General features: G+C 48.7%; 1 protein-coding gene across 2 annotated transcripts; it reads right to left on the minus strand.

The window, feature by feature from the left end:
• Window positions 1-253: 253 nt before the first annotated feature.
• On the minus strand, window positions 254-13,361 carry CDT1 (chromatin licensing and DNA replication factor 1). Of its 2 annotated transcripts, XM_083513655.1 has the most exons (10): window positions 12,626-13,359; window positions 11,721-11,867; window positions 10,451-10,698; window positions 9,393-9,587; window positions 7,265-7,413; window positions 6,651-6,736; window positions 5,721-5,909; window positions 4,643-4,783; window positions 3,465-3,666; window positions 254-2,275 (listed from the first exon to the last, which is right to left on the minus strand). In XM_083513655.1, exons 1-10 carry the CDS (start codon window positions 12,989-12,991, stop codon window positions 2,112-2,114), a joined length of 1,887 nt encoding a protein of 628 aa, XP_083369781.1. In that variant the 5' UTR covers window positions 12,992-13,359; the 3' UTR covers window positions 254-2,111. The 2 variants fall into 2 exon arrangements, with proteins under 2 accessions (XP_083369781.1, XP_083369782.1); XM_083513656.1 differs by lacking the exon at window positions 11,721-11,867 and having other exon boundaries at window positions 12,626-13,361.
• Window positions 13,362-16,744: the final 3,383 nt, after the last annotated feature.

The raw sequence follows: 16,744 nt of genomic DNA on the forward strand, positions 1-16,744 counted from the left end.
GACTTAGAGCAGACCCACTGAAATTAATAGACCTAAGTAAAACATAGTGGATACAGCCCACTCTTACCCCTTTCCTTCCCCCGCCTCCTTGACACTCCTCAAAATAACCCTCCTGGCTAAAATCATTTATGCTATCAGCATTAATAGAGGCATACAAAATGTCTCTGCTTATGTTTACTTTAAAGCTAAAAATTATACTCTAATCACCATAGAACTTCTCTCATGCCAGCACCTTAAAAAAAAAACCAACTCCAAAAAGAATGAGAAGTTTTATTTGCATAATTAACAATGACACCATTTTTTCTAGCTAGATCTTCAGTTTTGCCATCAAAATACATTATGCAGACTCACCTGTGCCACTTTTCTAGTGTGGATTCTTCTGTTTGCTGTGGGTTTGGGGTTGTTTGGTTTTGTTGCATTCCGCTTTCTCTTTATTTTCATGCTGATTTCTAAAATGTTATTGCAAGGTTGCCCTAACTACTAAAAATGGCATCAGGATCATTTCAGTAAAAGGCAGTAGTAGCTACTGGGGGTCCTCAGCTGTTACTACTACCATCAGCCTCAGTTAGCACGGCTGGTGTTCAGGGATGATAGGAATTGGTAGTCCAGCGACAGCTTGAGGGCCTCAGATTAGCCACCCCTTAAGTTTGCAAGTGATGAAAGGTCCACAAGCAGAGTCAGTTAAGGTATTTGTGAATAGGGGTTTTATTCAGCTTCCTGTGGCCACAGAACAGATAATCCAGTGCTCCCACTGATGGTTTTGGAGTCAGTACAGAATAGCTCTAGTGCTGCAATGCTAAGAGGCAGGTGCAGGCCAGGGACCTCAATTCAAGGGCCCCATTTAGCTCCCAAACACATGGATTGCCTAACAGAGTGAACTATAATTAATTTCATACGTTTAAGGCAAATAAGTCACAACAGCAGTTTGCACAGCAGCTGTCTCAGCATCTGCTAAAGGAAAGAGCCAAAAAAATAAAAGAAGGGGATGAGATGATGTCACATGCAGTCACAAGGAAGTCCCTTTACTGGCAGATAGATTCCCTGGTTCCATGTGTGAGATTGTAGAGCCGTACAATGGGTTGAGCCAGCCTTTCCCAACCTCAGGGTCCCAGGTGGTTGGGCTACAAATCCCATAATCCTTAACCAGCCGGGACCTGTGGTCAGGGAAGATGGGAGCTGTAAGTCCAACATCTGGGGGAAGGTTGAGACAGGGTGCTCTAAGGCATGCAAAGTCAATTCCCCCCAAAGATCCTGGGAACTGTAGTTTACCACTCAGAGTTAGAACCTCTGCACCCTTAACAAACTACAGTTCCCAGCATTCTTTGGGGCAAGTGTAGTACGTTAAATGTATGGTGGACCTGTGACCTCAGGCTCAAGCGAAATTGCAGAAATCCACCACCGCTGCTCTTGGCTCAATCCCCTTTACTGAAGCTAAGGGACAAAAATGTCAACTAAATGGCTTGGCCAGTTAAAAATCACTCATTTTAAGGTCCTCCTGATCAATAAATAGTTATTGCTAAGGTTCATATACAAGTTATGTTTTACAACCAATTTTTTTAAAGTACTTTTAATGTCCTCTGTCTACCAAGTCTTGGAGGAAGTGAAACTCCCTTTGTGGAAAAGGCAGCTCCCACCCGTTCCTGCCAGATCAGGAAATGGAAATGCTAGTCATGAAAGGAGTAATGGCTTTGTGGTCCTGCAGCGTCATTCTCTATGCCTGTTCAGCTAATCTGGCAAGTGGGGAAGCGGTGCTGACAAAGAACTTTTTTAATGCACGAAGGCGAACAGTTTGGTACTTTGTTGTGATGCGCCAATCAAACTGAATTTCCTGGTTTGTATGTGCTGCCCTCTTGTGGCCTTACAGAAGCGTAACAGCTACACAGGCACCAGGATGGCACTTAGAAAACTAGGAGGGAAGGAAGGAAGGAAGGAGAGCTGCCATATCCTCTTAATTCTGAAAAAGCCACAATATTCACATTTTGCTCACATTCATGCAAGGAGAGAAAACGACACACACGTCTCTGGCCATTGGGGTCCTTTCCCAAGAGAGATTGGGACACAATGATGCTGCTGAGCCTAAGTCATGATCTCCCCACATCCTGCAGCATAGATTAGAGCCTTTCCTCTTCCTTTGCCCTTGCGGCCAGTCTCTCCGTGACAACGTTGAGGTCCACGCTTTTGTCCAGCTTGATGTACGTTTCTTGCCGGATGGGGACAACGCTCACCCAGCCAGGCAGCAGCTCTGAGAGGAGACGAAGGTGCTTTTCTGTCTCTCCTGCAGGGACAGAGGAAGAGTTTCAGACAGAGCGCTGGGCCATCTGATTGTTTTCTCACTTAACAGCTTTTGTTAAGTGAGAACAGAAAGCCCCTGTCTATCATAGGGATACCCACTATAAATGACTCCATGGTGGTTAAATCACCACTGAAAACATGGCAGGGAAAGGACTCTTTGCATGCAGACGGTTGCACGATTAATCCTCTTAACAACTCCTCTTAAAAAGATATGCAGCTTTTTTTGATTAGAGGGCACATTCCCAGGGCTCCATGTATAGTAAGACGGAAGTCACATGCTGGCAGAGGGTGGTGCCAGGGACAAAAAAAGGAAAGTTTTCTAGACTAGCGATCACCCTGCTTCAGATTAGAACACCTAGCCCAACTGGGTTTGATCGGGTTACCCTCAAGTATACAGAAGATTATTTTTTGGGTAAACACAACAGACCAATTCAGCCACTGTTGCAGTGGAAGTTGATCTTTTCCGATTGTGTGCTACAAACACCTATAAGGTGTTTGTTCTTACACAGCTGGGAGGTAAACAACTTCACCCCAAGCCATGTCAGCAGCAAAGCATTGCTTTGTAAGTCAAGTATTTAAAGATCAATTAAGCTGAAACTTTGATCTCGAACTTGCCTCCCACAGGAGGCAGTGATGGCCAGCAACTGGGATGGCTTTAAAAGAGGATTAGACTAACTCATGGAGGACAAGGCTACACCCTGCCTCCAATGTTAAGAGACATTAGGTCTCTGAATACCAGCTGCTGGGAATCGCAGGTGGGCAGAGCAGTTGCACTCCTGTCCAGCTTGCAGGCTTCCAACAGGCCTCTGGTCGGCCACTGGGGGAATAGGATGCTCGGTTAGATGGGCCACTTGCCTGACCCAGCAGGCCAGTTCCTATGCTCCTAAAATACAGCCTATTCTATTTGTTCTGAAACTTCATAGAAAGAGGGGACACACTTTTTAAAATGGCTGGGGGAAAGAAGAAAACAAACAGGAAGGAACAAACCCTGATGGGGTGGAAGAATAGAGCAGATTCAGGTGTTGGGAGCCGCCTAAAATGAGGCATGATGGGAACTATAGTTCTGCAACATCCGAGGGGCACAGCTTCCCCATCTCTGCCTGGAGACAACGCATCACCCCCCCTTCTCTCCCTCTCAAAGCTCGCCAGGTGTGCCCTCTTCCTCCCCTTACCAAATGTCATGAGGGACCGGTAGCTGGCCATCATCCGCTGGCACGCCACCTCCATGGGCAGCGCCTGCTTCTTCTCCGCCACAAAGACGTTGCGCAGGACCCGCGCCATCTCCGGCAGACGCGACAGCATGTCCAGGCGCCGCTCCTGCTGCGGGTTCCGCACCATCAGCGCCTGCAGCTTTTGAACTTCCTTGGCTCTGACCTGAGAGAGAGAAAGGGGGAGAGGAGGTGGTGGTGGTGGCGGCAGCATCAGAAGGGATCAAAACTGATAGCTTCTACATGCAAAGCAGATGCTCTGCTGGAACTGAGCTATGCATCCTTTAGAATTCTAAGTGTGCACCTTGTCTGCGGCAAGGAAAGGGGGTGGGTCAGGCAGGGCAAAGAACGTTGCAAGAAGAGCAAGGAGTGAGTCTGTGTGGGAAGGGGAAGAATATAAGAAGAGCCTGCAGGATCAGGTCATCTAGCCCAGCAGCCTGTTCTGAGTGGCCAACCAGATGCCCCCAATGGGAATCCCACAAGCAGGGCCCAAGCACAAGGGCACTCTCCCATCTTGCTGTTTCCAGCAATTTGCACTCAAAGGTGCCACCCTAATAAGGTAAAGGGACCCCTGACCATTAGGTCCAGTCGTGGTCGACTCTGGGGTTGCGGCACTCATCTCGCTTTATTGGCCGAGGGAGCCGGCGTACAGCTTCCGGGTCATGTGGCCAGCACGACTAAGCCGCTTCTGGTGAACCAGAGCAGTGCACAGAAACGCTGTTTACCTTCCCGCCGGAGCGGTACCTATTTATCTACTTGCACTTTGACGTGCTTTCGAACTGCTAGGTTAGCAAGAGTAGGGACCGAGCAACGGGAGCTCACCCCGTCACAGGGATTTGAACCGCCAACCTTCTGATCGGCAAGTCCTAGGCTCTGTGGTTTAACCAACAGCGCCACCCGCGTCCCCCGCCACCCTAATACTACTTACTAAACTAAATAAAAATTAAATTAAAATGAAAGTAAGAGTAATAGTAATGATGCAATGACATGGAGCAGGTCAGTGGTCCTGCCCCATCTGCAAAACCCCTTTATGACTTTGGATGTTGGGACCTGGACTTCCCTACTTTACAAACCAAGAACAAAGGTGACCCACATCGCACAAGCCTCGACCCTGCCTGGTGAGGAGACGGCAAGGCACTCACCCTCTCCAACAAGGACTGCGACACTCCTTTCAGGCTGCTGGGGGTGCCAGCCGGAGCTGGCGGGGGTGGCCGAGGGGACTCCGGCACAGAGGGGCTGGTTTCGGCGGTCCTCAGAGCCAGATTGGCCAGCGCCTTCTCCATCTGTTGTTGGGTGTGGCAGAAAGAAAGAGAGAGCAGGTGGGTCAGCCATCAGTAGCAGTTTTTCTCACCTGGCAAGCAAAGGAGTCTGGCGTAGCTGAAAAGCAATTGCGATGCCATGCGTAACAGTAAACTGATACGCTCCTAAACAATTTCTCGCCCCCACCATGCACAAACAGCCCATTCAACTGAGATGCAGGTGGTTGAGGCAGCAGAGAGGACCTGTTGCCCCCTCTTCTCCATCACAGTAATCAACAACCAACTTTATCTAGCCACAGGCTTTCCCTCTCTAGTACCAAATCCCAAATTTTGGACCCCTCCCTTTTTTAGGGGGGAAGCTGCCATGGGCTGGCATGAAGGCCAAAATAAAAGCAAGTCCAAAGAAAAAACTGGCCAACTTCTGACTGCAGGGAAAGAGTCAATAGTCACACAAGGAGGCAGACCCATAACAACTGTTCATACTTCGATGGTCAAGATCCACTCATAATAAATTCAAGGTATCAGTACAAATTTATATAAAATATTCCTTACAAATTTAGTACACAGAAATTCAAAGTATTAGCATAGAAATCCCTATATGGCGCCTTCCTCAATATCTCCTATCCCAAGATCGGCAGGTGAGGCTTCAGTTGTGCCATCACTGGGGCATACCCAGTTGGCAGCAACCTACGACAGGGGCTTTTCGGTGGTGGCTCCCCATTTGTGGAATTCCTTCCACAAGGAATTCCATCTGATGGCTGAAAGAAGCTGCTCCTGGCAACCTTGAGAGATCACTGGCTAACTGTTTGCAAGAAGGCTGTAGAAAAAAAATGATGTTATTGACAGGTTTGCTGCCCCGGGGGCTCCTTTGCAAGGGAGAACAGGATATAAAATGGAAATAATAGCCAAGTCAAAGAGTTCCACCCACACTCAGAGGGCCTTCTCCTTTGGCCAGCTTTACCTTGGGCGTCATCAGGCTGCGAGCCTTGGCCAGAACCTCTTGAGCAGTCGTGATTTTGTCCACCTGCGGGGGCTGAGGCACCTCCGCAGGGACGATGTCGGGCACGTCGTCAACATTGAACCGGGGATGCCACCTTGTCAGTTTGTCTTCCGGCACCACCATTGGAGGATTGAGAGACGCCAAGAAAGCCTGCAGGGAATTAGCACAGGGGAGGTGATGACTGACTATGCCTGATATAGCACCTGGACCAGCACCTGATAAGGTATAGCAAGGTTGTCCCAAACCTGAGTCTCCAGCTGCTCTTGGACTATAACTCCCATCAGGACTAGTGGTCAGGGATGAGGGGAACTGTAACCCAGAAACATCTGGAGACCCAAGTTTGGGAAAGCCTGATGTGAAGCAACCCTCCATAGGAGGTATTTTCTCATTTACGTGACAAAGGCAGGAACGAGTGGAGGGAGGAGACGGCAGCTGGGAGGGGGAAGGGCCAGATGAAGAAGACCTTCAGAGGTCCTAGGCACTGACAAGATGATGGTGCCCCCATATGCAATTCAAAACAGGGACGATACTAAACCGTAAATTAAAATTGTATTTTTCAAGAGCTTGCACGTTTGCAGAAATGTGTGTGCATATTATGTCATGTGCAACCCATGACAGGATCTGCTTTCTTCACATTCTTTTGGTCTACGTTAGTAGACATTAGTTGTCATTCCCCCCCAGTTTAGGTGGGGATAAGTAATAAGAAAAGAACAGGAAAACAGGGGAGGACTGTGGAGTGTAAGATGCCTGAAAGTTCCAATTCTTTGGTTCTTTTTCTTTGAACTGTCAAATTCTTCCCAGAGCTTCTCATACGTTGCTGGTGTATGTGCTTAGTCTGCTTACTGGGTAAATCCAGCACTTTTTTGGGGGGTGGGGGGAGAAAAGACTCACCTTGTGGTGCCCTTTCACGATGTTAACCAAGTTCCTGCCAAATATTTTCCGACGCTGCATCAGGTGTGATGCCGACAGCTTCTCTCCTGAAACAAAAAAATGAAGGGTGATGAGCCACATCTCCCTCTTGCTCCCTCTGAAACTGCTGTTCCCTTCTACCCGCCAGTTCAGGGATGGGAAACCTTTGAGTTGGGCTGGAGGTGGGCACATGCCAGTGGTGGGTGGGACCAGATGCAAAAGTGGGCGGAGCAACTAATGTAAAATGTGGCATAGGCTGGTGTTTACACACTCCTCTCCCCATCCTCCTCCCAAGGCAAGCAAGAGGCGCCACTGTCAGGAACAAACAGGGTGCAGCCCAAAGAGACTCCCAAGGGCCAGAAACAGGGGCCTGGAGAGCCACACCTGGTCCCTGGGACCAAGGTTGCTACAATGCTACAATGGTCCTACAATGACACACACTGGGGTTGTTCTTTGGCAGCCCAGCACAAACGTCTTCAAGTTTGGTCCTTAGTACATTTCAAAGGGTGTGGCAGGAAACGTACAATGAAGTCTCCCTGCCCACTTTCCTCCTGAGCTCATAGGAGCTTCTTTTGCGAATGCCGCACGGGACCCACCTGCCTCCAGCATGGGTTCAATCGTCAGCTGGTAGTCTCCTCTCTTCTGACCAGGGGTGCCAAAGGTGGGAATGTTCTTCTCCTGGCGCATGATGTACGAAGCCGGATACACAGCTTTGATCTGACCCAGGTTCCGTTCTTCAAATTGCCTGCAGACAGGCAGGGAGAATATCAGCGCCCAAGATCTTGCATGCAATCAGAAGTTTATAAATGATCAGATAAATAGAATGTAATCAACCCCTTTGGGAGTGAACATCCCATTAATATAGTGGCACCCTCAAAATGAGGACCAGGAGAGTCTTGAGGTTCTTGGGTCTGGCAGACAGATACAACCTGGCACGCAAAGTAGGTTTGCACCCGTGATACTGTTGTTAAGTTATTAACCACCTTCTATACAATCATCTCAAGGTGACATAGCGTTAAAACCAGCAAGCAAACAAAAAACATTTAGAGACACAAAAAACAGCAGATAAATTTAAAACAAGATGAAAACCGTCCAAAATAGACAGTGATGGCAAATAACCATTGGTCCAGCTGGGAAAGGCTGATGAAACAAATACAGTGGTACCTCGGGTTAAGAACTTAATTCGTTCCGGAGGTCCGTTCTTAACCTGAAACTGTTCTTCACCTGAAGCAGCACTTTAGCTAATGGGACCTCCTGCTGCCACCACGCCACTGCTGCGCGATTTCTGTTCTCATCCTGAAGCAAAGTTATTAACCTGAGGTACTATTTCTGGGTTAGCGGAGTTTGTAACCTGAAGCGTCTGTAACCTGAGGTACCACTATAATGGTAAGAGTTGGAAGAGAGCCCAAGGGTCATCTAGTCCAACCCCCTGCAATGCAGGAATCACAACTAACATGTTCTCAGAAAGTGCAGACAGAGGGCGTCTGCTGAATCTCAACAGGAATGCTATTCCACGGAACAGGGGCAGCCACACTAAAAGCCCTGCTCTAAGCTGCTATGGGACAAACCTCTGAGATTTTGGGGACTTGCCCGAGAAACTTACCCACAAACCAAGCAATCTGCTGGGTGTATAAGGGAGAAGGCAGTCTCTCTCTCAAGTAACCTGACCCGGAGCTGTATAGGGTCTTGTGTGTTAGTACCAACACCATGAGGACTAAAAGCTTGAAGCAAAAGTGGTCAAGAGTATCCACCTAGCCCAGCACTTTTGTCTCTCCAGACAGAAGTATTCAAGCAGAAGAAAGAGGTATTCTGACTCTAGCTGTGGAGGTTCCAACACCATTTATCACTGCCAAGAGATCCCAAGACCAGTTACCCAGCTTCCATGATTTTATCTAGTCAAGGGACTGGGAAACCTTTGCAGGGTTGGGGGCGCATGTGGCAGTGGTAGACAAGGGTCGGGGCAAAAGTGAGCAGGGCAACAGCTGCAACTCTTAACTTTGAGCAGTAGGGGGCAGTCCAACCTCCTCACCAAAAGTTAGAAGCTTCTACAGCCCCTTGCATCCATTCAAGCAACCGAGCAGCATGACCACAGTTTAATGCAGGGGTAGGCAACCTAAGGCCCGTGGGCTGGATGCGGCCCAATTGCCTTCTAAATCCGACCCGAGGATGGTCAGCGTGTTTTTACATGAGTAGAATGTGTGCTTTTATTTAAAATGCATCTCTGGTTATTTGTGGGGCATAGGAATTCAGGACAGTGGACTGGCCCACGGCTCAAAAAGGTTGCTGACCCCTGGTTTAATGGGTCCTCAAAGCACTCTGGGCACAGAGCAGGTGTGGGTGTGCAGCATTGGAAGAGCACTGGGGGCCAACCAGAGGTGTCTGGAGCTGATGACAACACCCTGTGTGCTGAACTTCTTTGGTTCACCACTCATTGCACAAAGTACTATTGCTTTCTGCTCAGGGAAGGCCATCAATTCTTTTACATGCCAAGTAATTAACATCAGGGGGGAAAACCACCAGCCCAGAAGGGAATTCTGGTCTACCGCTGTGTTACAAAGGCTGCTCTCATCTTCACTCTGTTATTCCCAATTGGCATCCTGGGCAGAATTATGAGCTTGCCAGGTGGAGAGATAGTCACTCTCTCTGCCTCTCCGGACTGACTGCTCACAGGCGACTGCCCCCCGCGCTCCCTGCCCACCCCCAGGAGAAAGGGTGAGCTCCCACCTGCGCATCATGTCCTGGATGCCTTGCTTGACCTTGGCAAAGGTCACCGTCTCTGAGCGGTTGAAAAGCATCCCCACAATGGTGTCCATGCTGCGGAACATCTCGGCCAGCACCTTGTACTTGTAAGGCAGCGCGAGTCCCGGGGGGACGTCCTGGGCGAGGTTGTGGAAGCGCTGGAAGGCTGGTGCCTTCTCACTGGGAAGATGGGGAGAATAAAATAATCAGGTGTTTCCGTCACACGGCAGCACGATGTCACCTTAGCTCTCACACAGGTAGTTGTCGGCGGAGGTTTTGGATGATAGTCGCAAGCATTTAAGAGCAGCAAAGCCATTTTCAGATCTGCTGTACAAGTTACTGAGGGGCACCTTTCTAGCGGATCAAAAATATTTTTAAATCAATTTATTGGCTGGGCGTTGCAATCCTAATTATTGACTGGGACATCCAACTATCCTGCAGACTCAAATGGTAGGAGACGCCCAGCTCTGCTTAGGATTGGGCTGTTTGATGGCCTAGAACAGGGATGGCTCACTTGTCGCTGTCCAGATGTTGCTAGACTCCCACCAATCCCAGCCAGCGAGGCCAATAATCTCTAGGGGAAATGGCAGTCACATAACAATTGGGGTGGGCACAAGCTAACCACCCCTAAACTCAATCAAACAATCAATTACTCTATTATGGCCAATGGCCAGTAACCAGAAAGGAATTTTGTACAAATATATAACATACAAAACAAAACAGAAAACGACAGCAATCAAACTATTAGTATAACTGTTGTACTACAGAACACCAGGCACAGAAAACAAATTTATAAATTTGCTAAAATTAATCCCTGCAGAATTTTACACGCAGCAGCACAATATTACACACAAAGAAGAAGGATGGATGAGTACTGATATGCTAAAAGTAAAAAGGCATCAAATGCAAGCTGTCACCCTGGGAATTTCCAAAAAAAGGGTTCAATACCCTAAGACCCCTAATCTAGAAAATCGCCATGTCCCCTCTCACCAGACACCTGGTTTCATCACCAAGGCCAACCCCTCAGAAAGCTCTTCCCCTACCTGGTCTCTGCTGTTGGCTCAGGATTGCTTTTGCCCAGCTGGAGTTGAGGGAGGTTCCTCACTTTCTCCTTCTCAGCCTCTTTCCTCTTGCTGATTTTGGATTCCAGCAGCCGAGCCCGTTTTAATCTGCTCTTTATGTCACCGTCAGCCTCTGAGGAGCTGGCTGGCAAAGTGACTTTCTGTGCCAGGGCACGGATCTTCGCCAGACGACCGCTCAGCTCCGCCAACTTCTCCTTAGACACCACCTCCTGTTTGGAAGGAGAGAAATCTCAGCTAGGGAGATTCCTGCCTTATTCACATAGGGAAGGAAAGGGCAAGAACGACCTCTCTCTGCCAGAGACCCTGGAGAGGGACTGCCATTCAGAGTAGACAGCAGTGGCCTGAATAGGCTAATAGTCTGAGCTGCTATAAGGCAGCTTCTTATGTTCATTTGTACAAGCGACCCTCCCTTTTGAAATCTAAATATCCAGCAGACAGTCCTTTTAAGTAATCTCTACAGTTTGGTACTTGCCAGTGGCAAGCGGCAAACAGTGGCAAGGTAAGCAACTGAATGGCCTGTGAGCATCACAGACTCCATCAGACTGCCGGCCCTCAATCACTACGGTTGCAATTCTTAAGCAAACTTAGCAGCAGTGCTTCATCTTTCCTTAATCTCGCAGCTCTGAAGTAGTCAGTGTTAGAAACTGAGATATGAAAGCTAGAAGCTAAATAGCACCTTAAACCGAGGTTACGTGTGCTACAACAGAATGTCTAGCCACCCATTTTTTAAAACAAGGATACGAAGCTGAAAATGAATGAAGTGCAGCTAAAATATTATGTTCATTTTTCACAGGGTCTAGTCCTTCCCCTGCCCACCCCTCTAATATTCTTAAGAGGGTCTCTTCTCCAGTCTTCAGAGAGTAGCTGGAAGTGGGGAGGCAGAAAAAGCTCCTTTCCTTCCACTCCACAGTTTTAATTTGAAATCTTAGGCACAGTACTGCACCCAGAACTCAGAAACTGCTTGCACTAATGAAATTCCCTGTTGCAAAATGCACCTAGAACAATGAGAGTTTTGAACACAGGATAGAGAGCTGGGCCATTAGAATCTGGAGCCACTGAACCCAGTCAATGTGTAAGCTAATGACAAAGGGTGCTGTGGCAGCTCAGAGGCTATCAGGTTTACTGAGCTGTACAAGCTTCAAGAGGCAGCAGAATGCTATGTCAGATGTTTAGAGGTGGTGGCCTATACAATCCAAAGGCCACCCCACCCCCCTTCTTCTCCAAGGCTCACCTTCTCTACTGACACTATGCCAGGCTGCACTGTGGTCTCCAGCTGCAGACCTGGTGAAAGAGTCCCATTGGCCAAATCCTTTGCCTTTTTATCCAGACTGGAGGGGCTGGGTAGCCCAAGGGCTGTAGGGGAAGCAAAGCCTGGGACCTGAAACAGAAGCACGCCAGTCAGAATTGGCAACACATCTCCTTTCAGAATACCAGTTGCTTAAGGGAGTTGAGTATGTAGCCTGGAGAAGAGAAGGCTGAGAGTTGACATGATGGCCAGCTTCAAATATCTGAAGGGCTGGCTTGTTTTCTGCTGCTCCAGAGTGTGGGAACCAAACCAATGGATTCAAATTACAACTGAACACAGTATTCCAAGTTTTCTAACCACATTGGGTTCTCACTACAAACCCATATTCCCTCCTTGGTCACTTCCCACCAATTCAAACCAATTGCAGCAGAAATGCCTGTGCTGCAAAGTCAGGGGGATTATACATATTTTGCTCTGAGCCCCATTAACCATTTTAATGCCCATTTCAAAAGTATTCTTTTTCCCATTTTTGGGCACAGTGAATAACAAGGCCTCTACACTACGACAACTTAATAGCACCGCCATATACAGGAACAGTCTACCTCAACCATCCAAGACACTGCAGACAACCAACGTGGGAATGGCTTGGCCATCTGCTGGGCTCAGGTCTGACCCCACAGGTCTCTTCCCTAGAAAGGTGCCTGCTGCTATGTCGCCTCAGAGCTCACGCCCGGGAAGGATCAAGAAAATACGAAGGGGCGGGCCCATTCACACAACCCCGACTTCCACCCTTTCCCACTACACAACAAGGCTCCGGGCAACTAATCCGTATTAAAGACGCTCGAAGTCAGAGCGCGCGGTCCTGCTTCCCCTCCTTTCGGATCACTCACCGCCTCCCCTTTTTCCTCCGCGGGCATCACCAGCGTCTTCCGGGCGGTGCCCTTCGCACCGAGGCGGCGGCGGCCTTGGGCAGAGACGGGTGTGAGCTCCGCCTCGGGCTCCGGCCTGCGCCTTTTCCTGCTGCTGCTGGGCTGCGAGGGCTGCGGGCAGCTGGAGCCGAGCGGGGTGCTAGGAGGCTCCAAGAGGCCCGGCCCCGTCTCTTCCTCCTGCTGCTGCTCCTTCTTCTCGGGCCTGCCGGCCTCCAGGGGCTCGGGGGCTCCATCAGCTTGTACCTTCCGGCGTTTGGCGCTCAAGCTGCCCGCCGCGGGGCCCTTCTTGTTCTGCGCGAAGAAATCGGTGACCCGGAGCTGCGCCATGGCGTCCACGTGGCCGCTTCTTCTCCCGATGGAACGTTCCGAGCCCGGCTCAGCGTTCCATCCGGCGGCAACAAAGTATCCGACTTTCGCGGGCTTGGCCTAAGTCCCGCCCCTTAGCTTGCTTCCTTTCCCGCGCTGGCGCGGACGAGCTCTTAAAGGCGCCGCGTAGCTTTTCCTGCCTCCATTGCTTGCAGAGACCTGTGGGGTCAGACCTGAGCCCGGCGAAGCAGAACTAGAAAGGTGGCGCTGCTTCCTTTTTCTGTAGGAGCGGGGGAACCTGTAGTCCTCAGAATGCTGTTGAACTACAACTCCCACCATCTTCGGCCATTGGCTATGCTGGCTGGGGCTGATGGGAATTGTAGTCCAAAACTCTGGCAGTTAGCAGGGAGGTGGGGTGAACAAGCCGCAGCCCGCCATATGCTCTTGGACTACAACTCCCATGATCCTTCATCATTGGCCATGCTGGCAGGGGCCCATAGGAGTTGGAGTCCGCCAAACATCTGGAGGGCCGCAGATGTCCCCCAGGGAAGCTAATTTAAGTACTTCTGTATTTCTCTGTTTTTCTGCAGTGAGAGAGGAGGACTTGCTTTGAGGTTTGTTTGGGTGAGGACACAGGAGAGATCCAGGCTTATATCCCTGTCCAGAAGTAACAACATTTCAATAAAGTAAAACCAGCTGTAAACCGAGAGTAATCTTGTACACCCTTAGCTGGGAGTAAGCCTCCTTATTGGGGCTTACTTCTGAGTAAACCTGTCTAGAATGCTTACTCCCACTGTGTTCAATGGAACTTAACTTTCTGGTATGTTGAGGACTACAACCTTAGATGGCTTCCAGAAACATAGAGAGCAGCCTTCCACAGAGTCTGACCATTGGTCCATCCAACTCACTATTATCTACACTATACTAACCAGCAGCAGCCCTCCAGAGAACTTCAAGTGGGATATTGTCAGCCCCACCTGGAGATGCCAGAAATTGAACTTCTGACCTTCTGCATAAAAAGCCTATGCCCTGTCACTATGCTTCAGTTCTTAGAAGGGAACTAAGACCAACTCACTGAGGAAGAGAGGCACACCAATGCCAGTCATGGGTAGATTGAACCTCCATGTTCAGAGGCAGTAATCCCACAGAGTACAGTTAATCTATTTTTTACTGCTTTGTAAGTAACGTATGAAGGGACGCGGGTGGCGCTGTGGGTTAAACCACAGAGCCTAGGACTTGCCGATCAGAAGGTTGGCGGTTTGAAATCCGCAATGGGGTGAGCTCCCGTTGCTCAGTCCCTGCTCCTGCCAACCTAGCAGTTCGAAAGCACGTCAAAGTGCAAGTAGATAAATAGGTACTGCTCTGGCAGGAAGGTAAACGGTGTTTCCGTGTGCTGCTCTGGTTCACCAGAAGCGGCTTAGTCATGCTGGCCACATGACCCGGAAGCTGTACGCCGGCTCCCTCAGCCAATAAAGCGAGATTAGCACCACAACCCCAGAATAGGCCACAACTGGACCTAATGGTCAGGGGTCCCTTTACCTTTTTAAGTAACGTATGGGAATGCAATGACAACTGCAAAGCTGGCGCCTTGCCAGTGGTCAATCTGTGTCGGGTCCTTTGACGAAGTCTGGCATAATTGTCTGGGGAAAGATCAAGGAAGCCTTCTTGCATTAATTAATCCATTGGGATTTATTTCATAGATCAATCCCTGCCCAAGCCTCGGAAGATGCTTTATTGAACGTGACTCTTGGCCAGAAGCCATGAAATAACAATGTCCACAAAGGCAAGTATTCCTGCTGACAGAATTTCAATTCACTCTTGTTGCATCTGAAAGAGAGTTGGGAGGCAGCCTTACAACAGGGAGTGATTGAAATTATTTTCCAGGCTGCTTGAGGGACTCCTTGAAAAGAGCAACTGGGAGGAAGGCACAAGACCCATGTGATCCCATTCTAGCCATCAGAGATACACATTTGGAATACAGCTGTTCCACATCCCAACAAATGGGATCTACTCCCAGGCCACATCTGGAGCACAGCTGCTTGTGTTTTCCGAATACAGTGGTACCTCGGGTTAAGAACTTAATTCGTTCCAGAGGTCTGTTCTTAACCTGAAACTGTTCTTAACCTGAAGCACCACTTTAGCTAATGGGGCCTCCCACTGCTGCTGCACCGCCGGAGCACGATTTCTGTTCTCATCCTGAAGCAAAGGTCTTAACCCGAGGTACTATTTCTGGGTTAGCGGAGTCTGTAACCTGAAGCGTATGTAACCTGAGGTACCACTGTATACCTTCCCAGTACAAAACACAGCATCTTTCCTCATAATTGGTTACAAACTGCAAAAATATTTCTCAGATCTGCAGGATTGATGGGAACTGTGGGCCAAAACATCTGAAGGGCACCAGGATGGGAAAGGCTACAGTAACACTTCACACAATGCAAGGTGAAGCAGGCATTACTTAAGACCTTGTTCTCTCTCAGGTGGTAAACCTGTGTCTATCCAGGGATGGGGAACCTGCAGCCCTCCAGATTTTGCTCAACTGCAATAAACTTATAATCGCTTCCCATTGACAATGCTGACTGGGGCTGATGAATGTACCACTTCAGACTGTATATGGAGGTTCAGGTGCTCAAATACTTTATGTCAAAGCAACAACTCATCTCTCCACATAAGAAGCTAGCATCTCAGGCTTCCCCTTGGCATGCTAATTTTCTATGTGCAGGGATTGTGTCTGCATTCTGGAGGGGTCATAGCTCAGTGATAAAGAAGGCCTTTCCCTATTTTGTCTTTGTGTGCAATAAGTCTCGAGTTCCATTTCTGGCATCTGTAGGGTTGGGTAACTATTGGTGGGAAAGGGCTCTACCAGAGAACTTTCCAGTCAAAGTAGACCAGGAATGGGCAGAAGAGAGAATGGTTTGAAGAAGCGTTGGCAAGGAATTCTGTCCAGTTTTAATAACAAATTGACACACTCTTCCCAAATAATGATACTGTTGAAATTAAGTAAGCAACTAGGTGATTTTTTGTGCGGAACTCATTTGAGTTGGAACTCGTTTGATTTCTGCCAGTCAAACTCCTGAGTGCAGAACTCTTTCATTCTAAGTGCATACCTTTTGTACCATGCTCTGTCAGTGGCTGGATCTTGGGCCGGATCTAGTACAAACAAATTGCTCTATCTCATGAGAGTCCCCTGGAGTAGTGCTGGATTTAGATTTAGAACAGATGGACAAAATATTCTGAGACTTGAAGTAAGGCTACTCCACGGGAACTCCCTTCTTAGGAGCCAAGGGAAAACGTATTGTCTGTGTTTTATGAAATACAGTGGTACCTCGGGTTACATATGCTTCAGGTTACATACGCTTCAGGTTACAGACTCCGCTAACTCAGAAATAGTGCTTCAGGTTAAGAACTTTGCTTCAGGATGAGAACAGAAATCGTGCTTTGGCGGCGCGGCGGCGGCAGGAGGCCCCATTAGCTAAAGTGGTGCTTCAGGTTAAGAACAGTTTCAGGTTAAGTACGGACCTCCGGAACGAATTAAGTACTTAACCCGAGGTACCACTGTACAGGTTTTGAAAGGTGTGTTTCTTTCTGCACAGGAACTCTCCTGTACCCTCAAGAAAGGAAACATAAGGCTGGCAGAAATGACTGGCAGACTCCAAGACCTGGGAGAAGAGACAGTGGAAGAGGACTGGAAGAAATTTAAGGACTATTTGCAAAAGTATTGTAAATTGTATGAATGTTAGAATGATGCAGGATATAAAGACAACATGGCATTAGTAA

The sequence above is a fragment of the Podarcis liolepis genome (genome assembly GCF_965112155.1).
Source record: "Podarcis liolepis genome assembly, chromosome: 7".
Taxonomy (NCBI): domain Eukaryota; kingdom Metazoa; phylum Chordata; class Lepidosauria; order Squamata; family Lacertidae; genus Podarcis; species Podarcis liolepis.

Bases quoted from the DNA above. Each gene is read 5' to 3' on its own strand.
- CDT1 (XM_083513655.1), bottom strand. From the start codon at position 12,991: ATGGCGCAGCTCCGGGTCACCGATTTCTTCGCGCAGAACAAGAAGGGC. The intron at 7,414-9,392 runs GTGGGAGCTCAC...GCCTGTCTGCAG, and splicing joins ATCCAGGACATGATGCGCAG to GCAATTTGAAGAACGGAACC. The intron at 6,737-7,264 runs GTGGGTCCCGTG...TTTTTGTTTCAG, and splicing joins TGAACCCATGCTGGAGGCAG to GAGAGAAGCTGTCGGCATCA.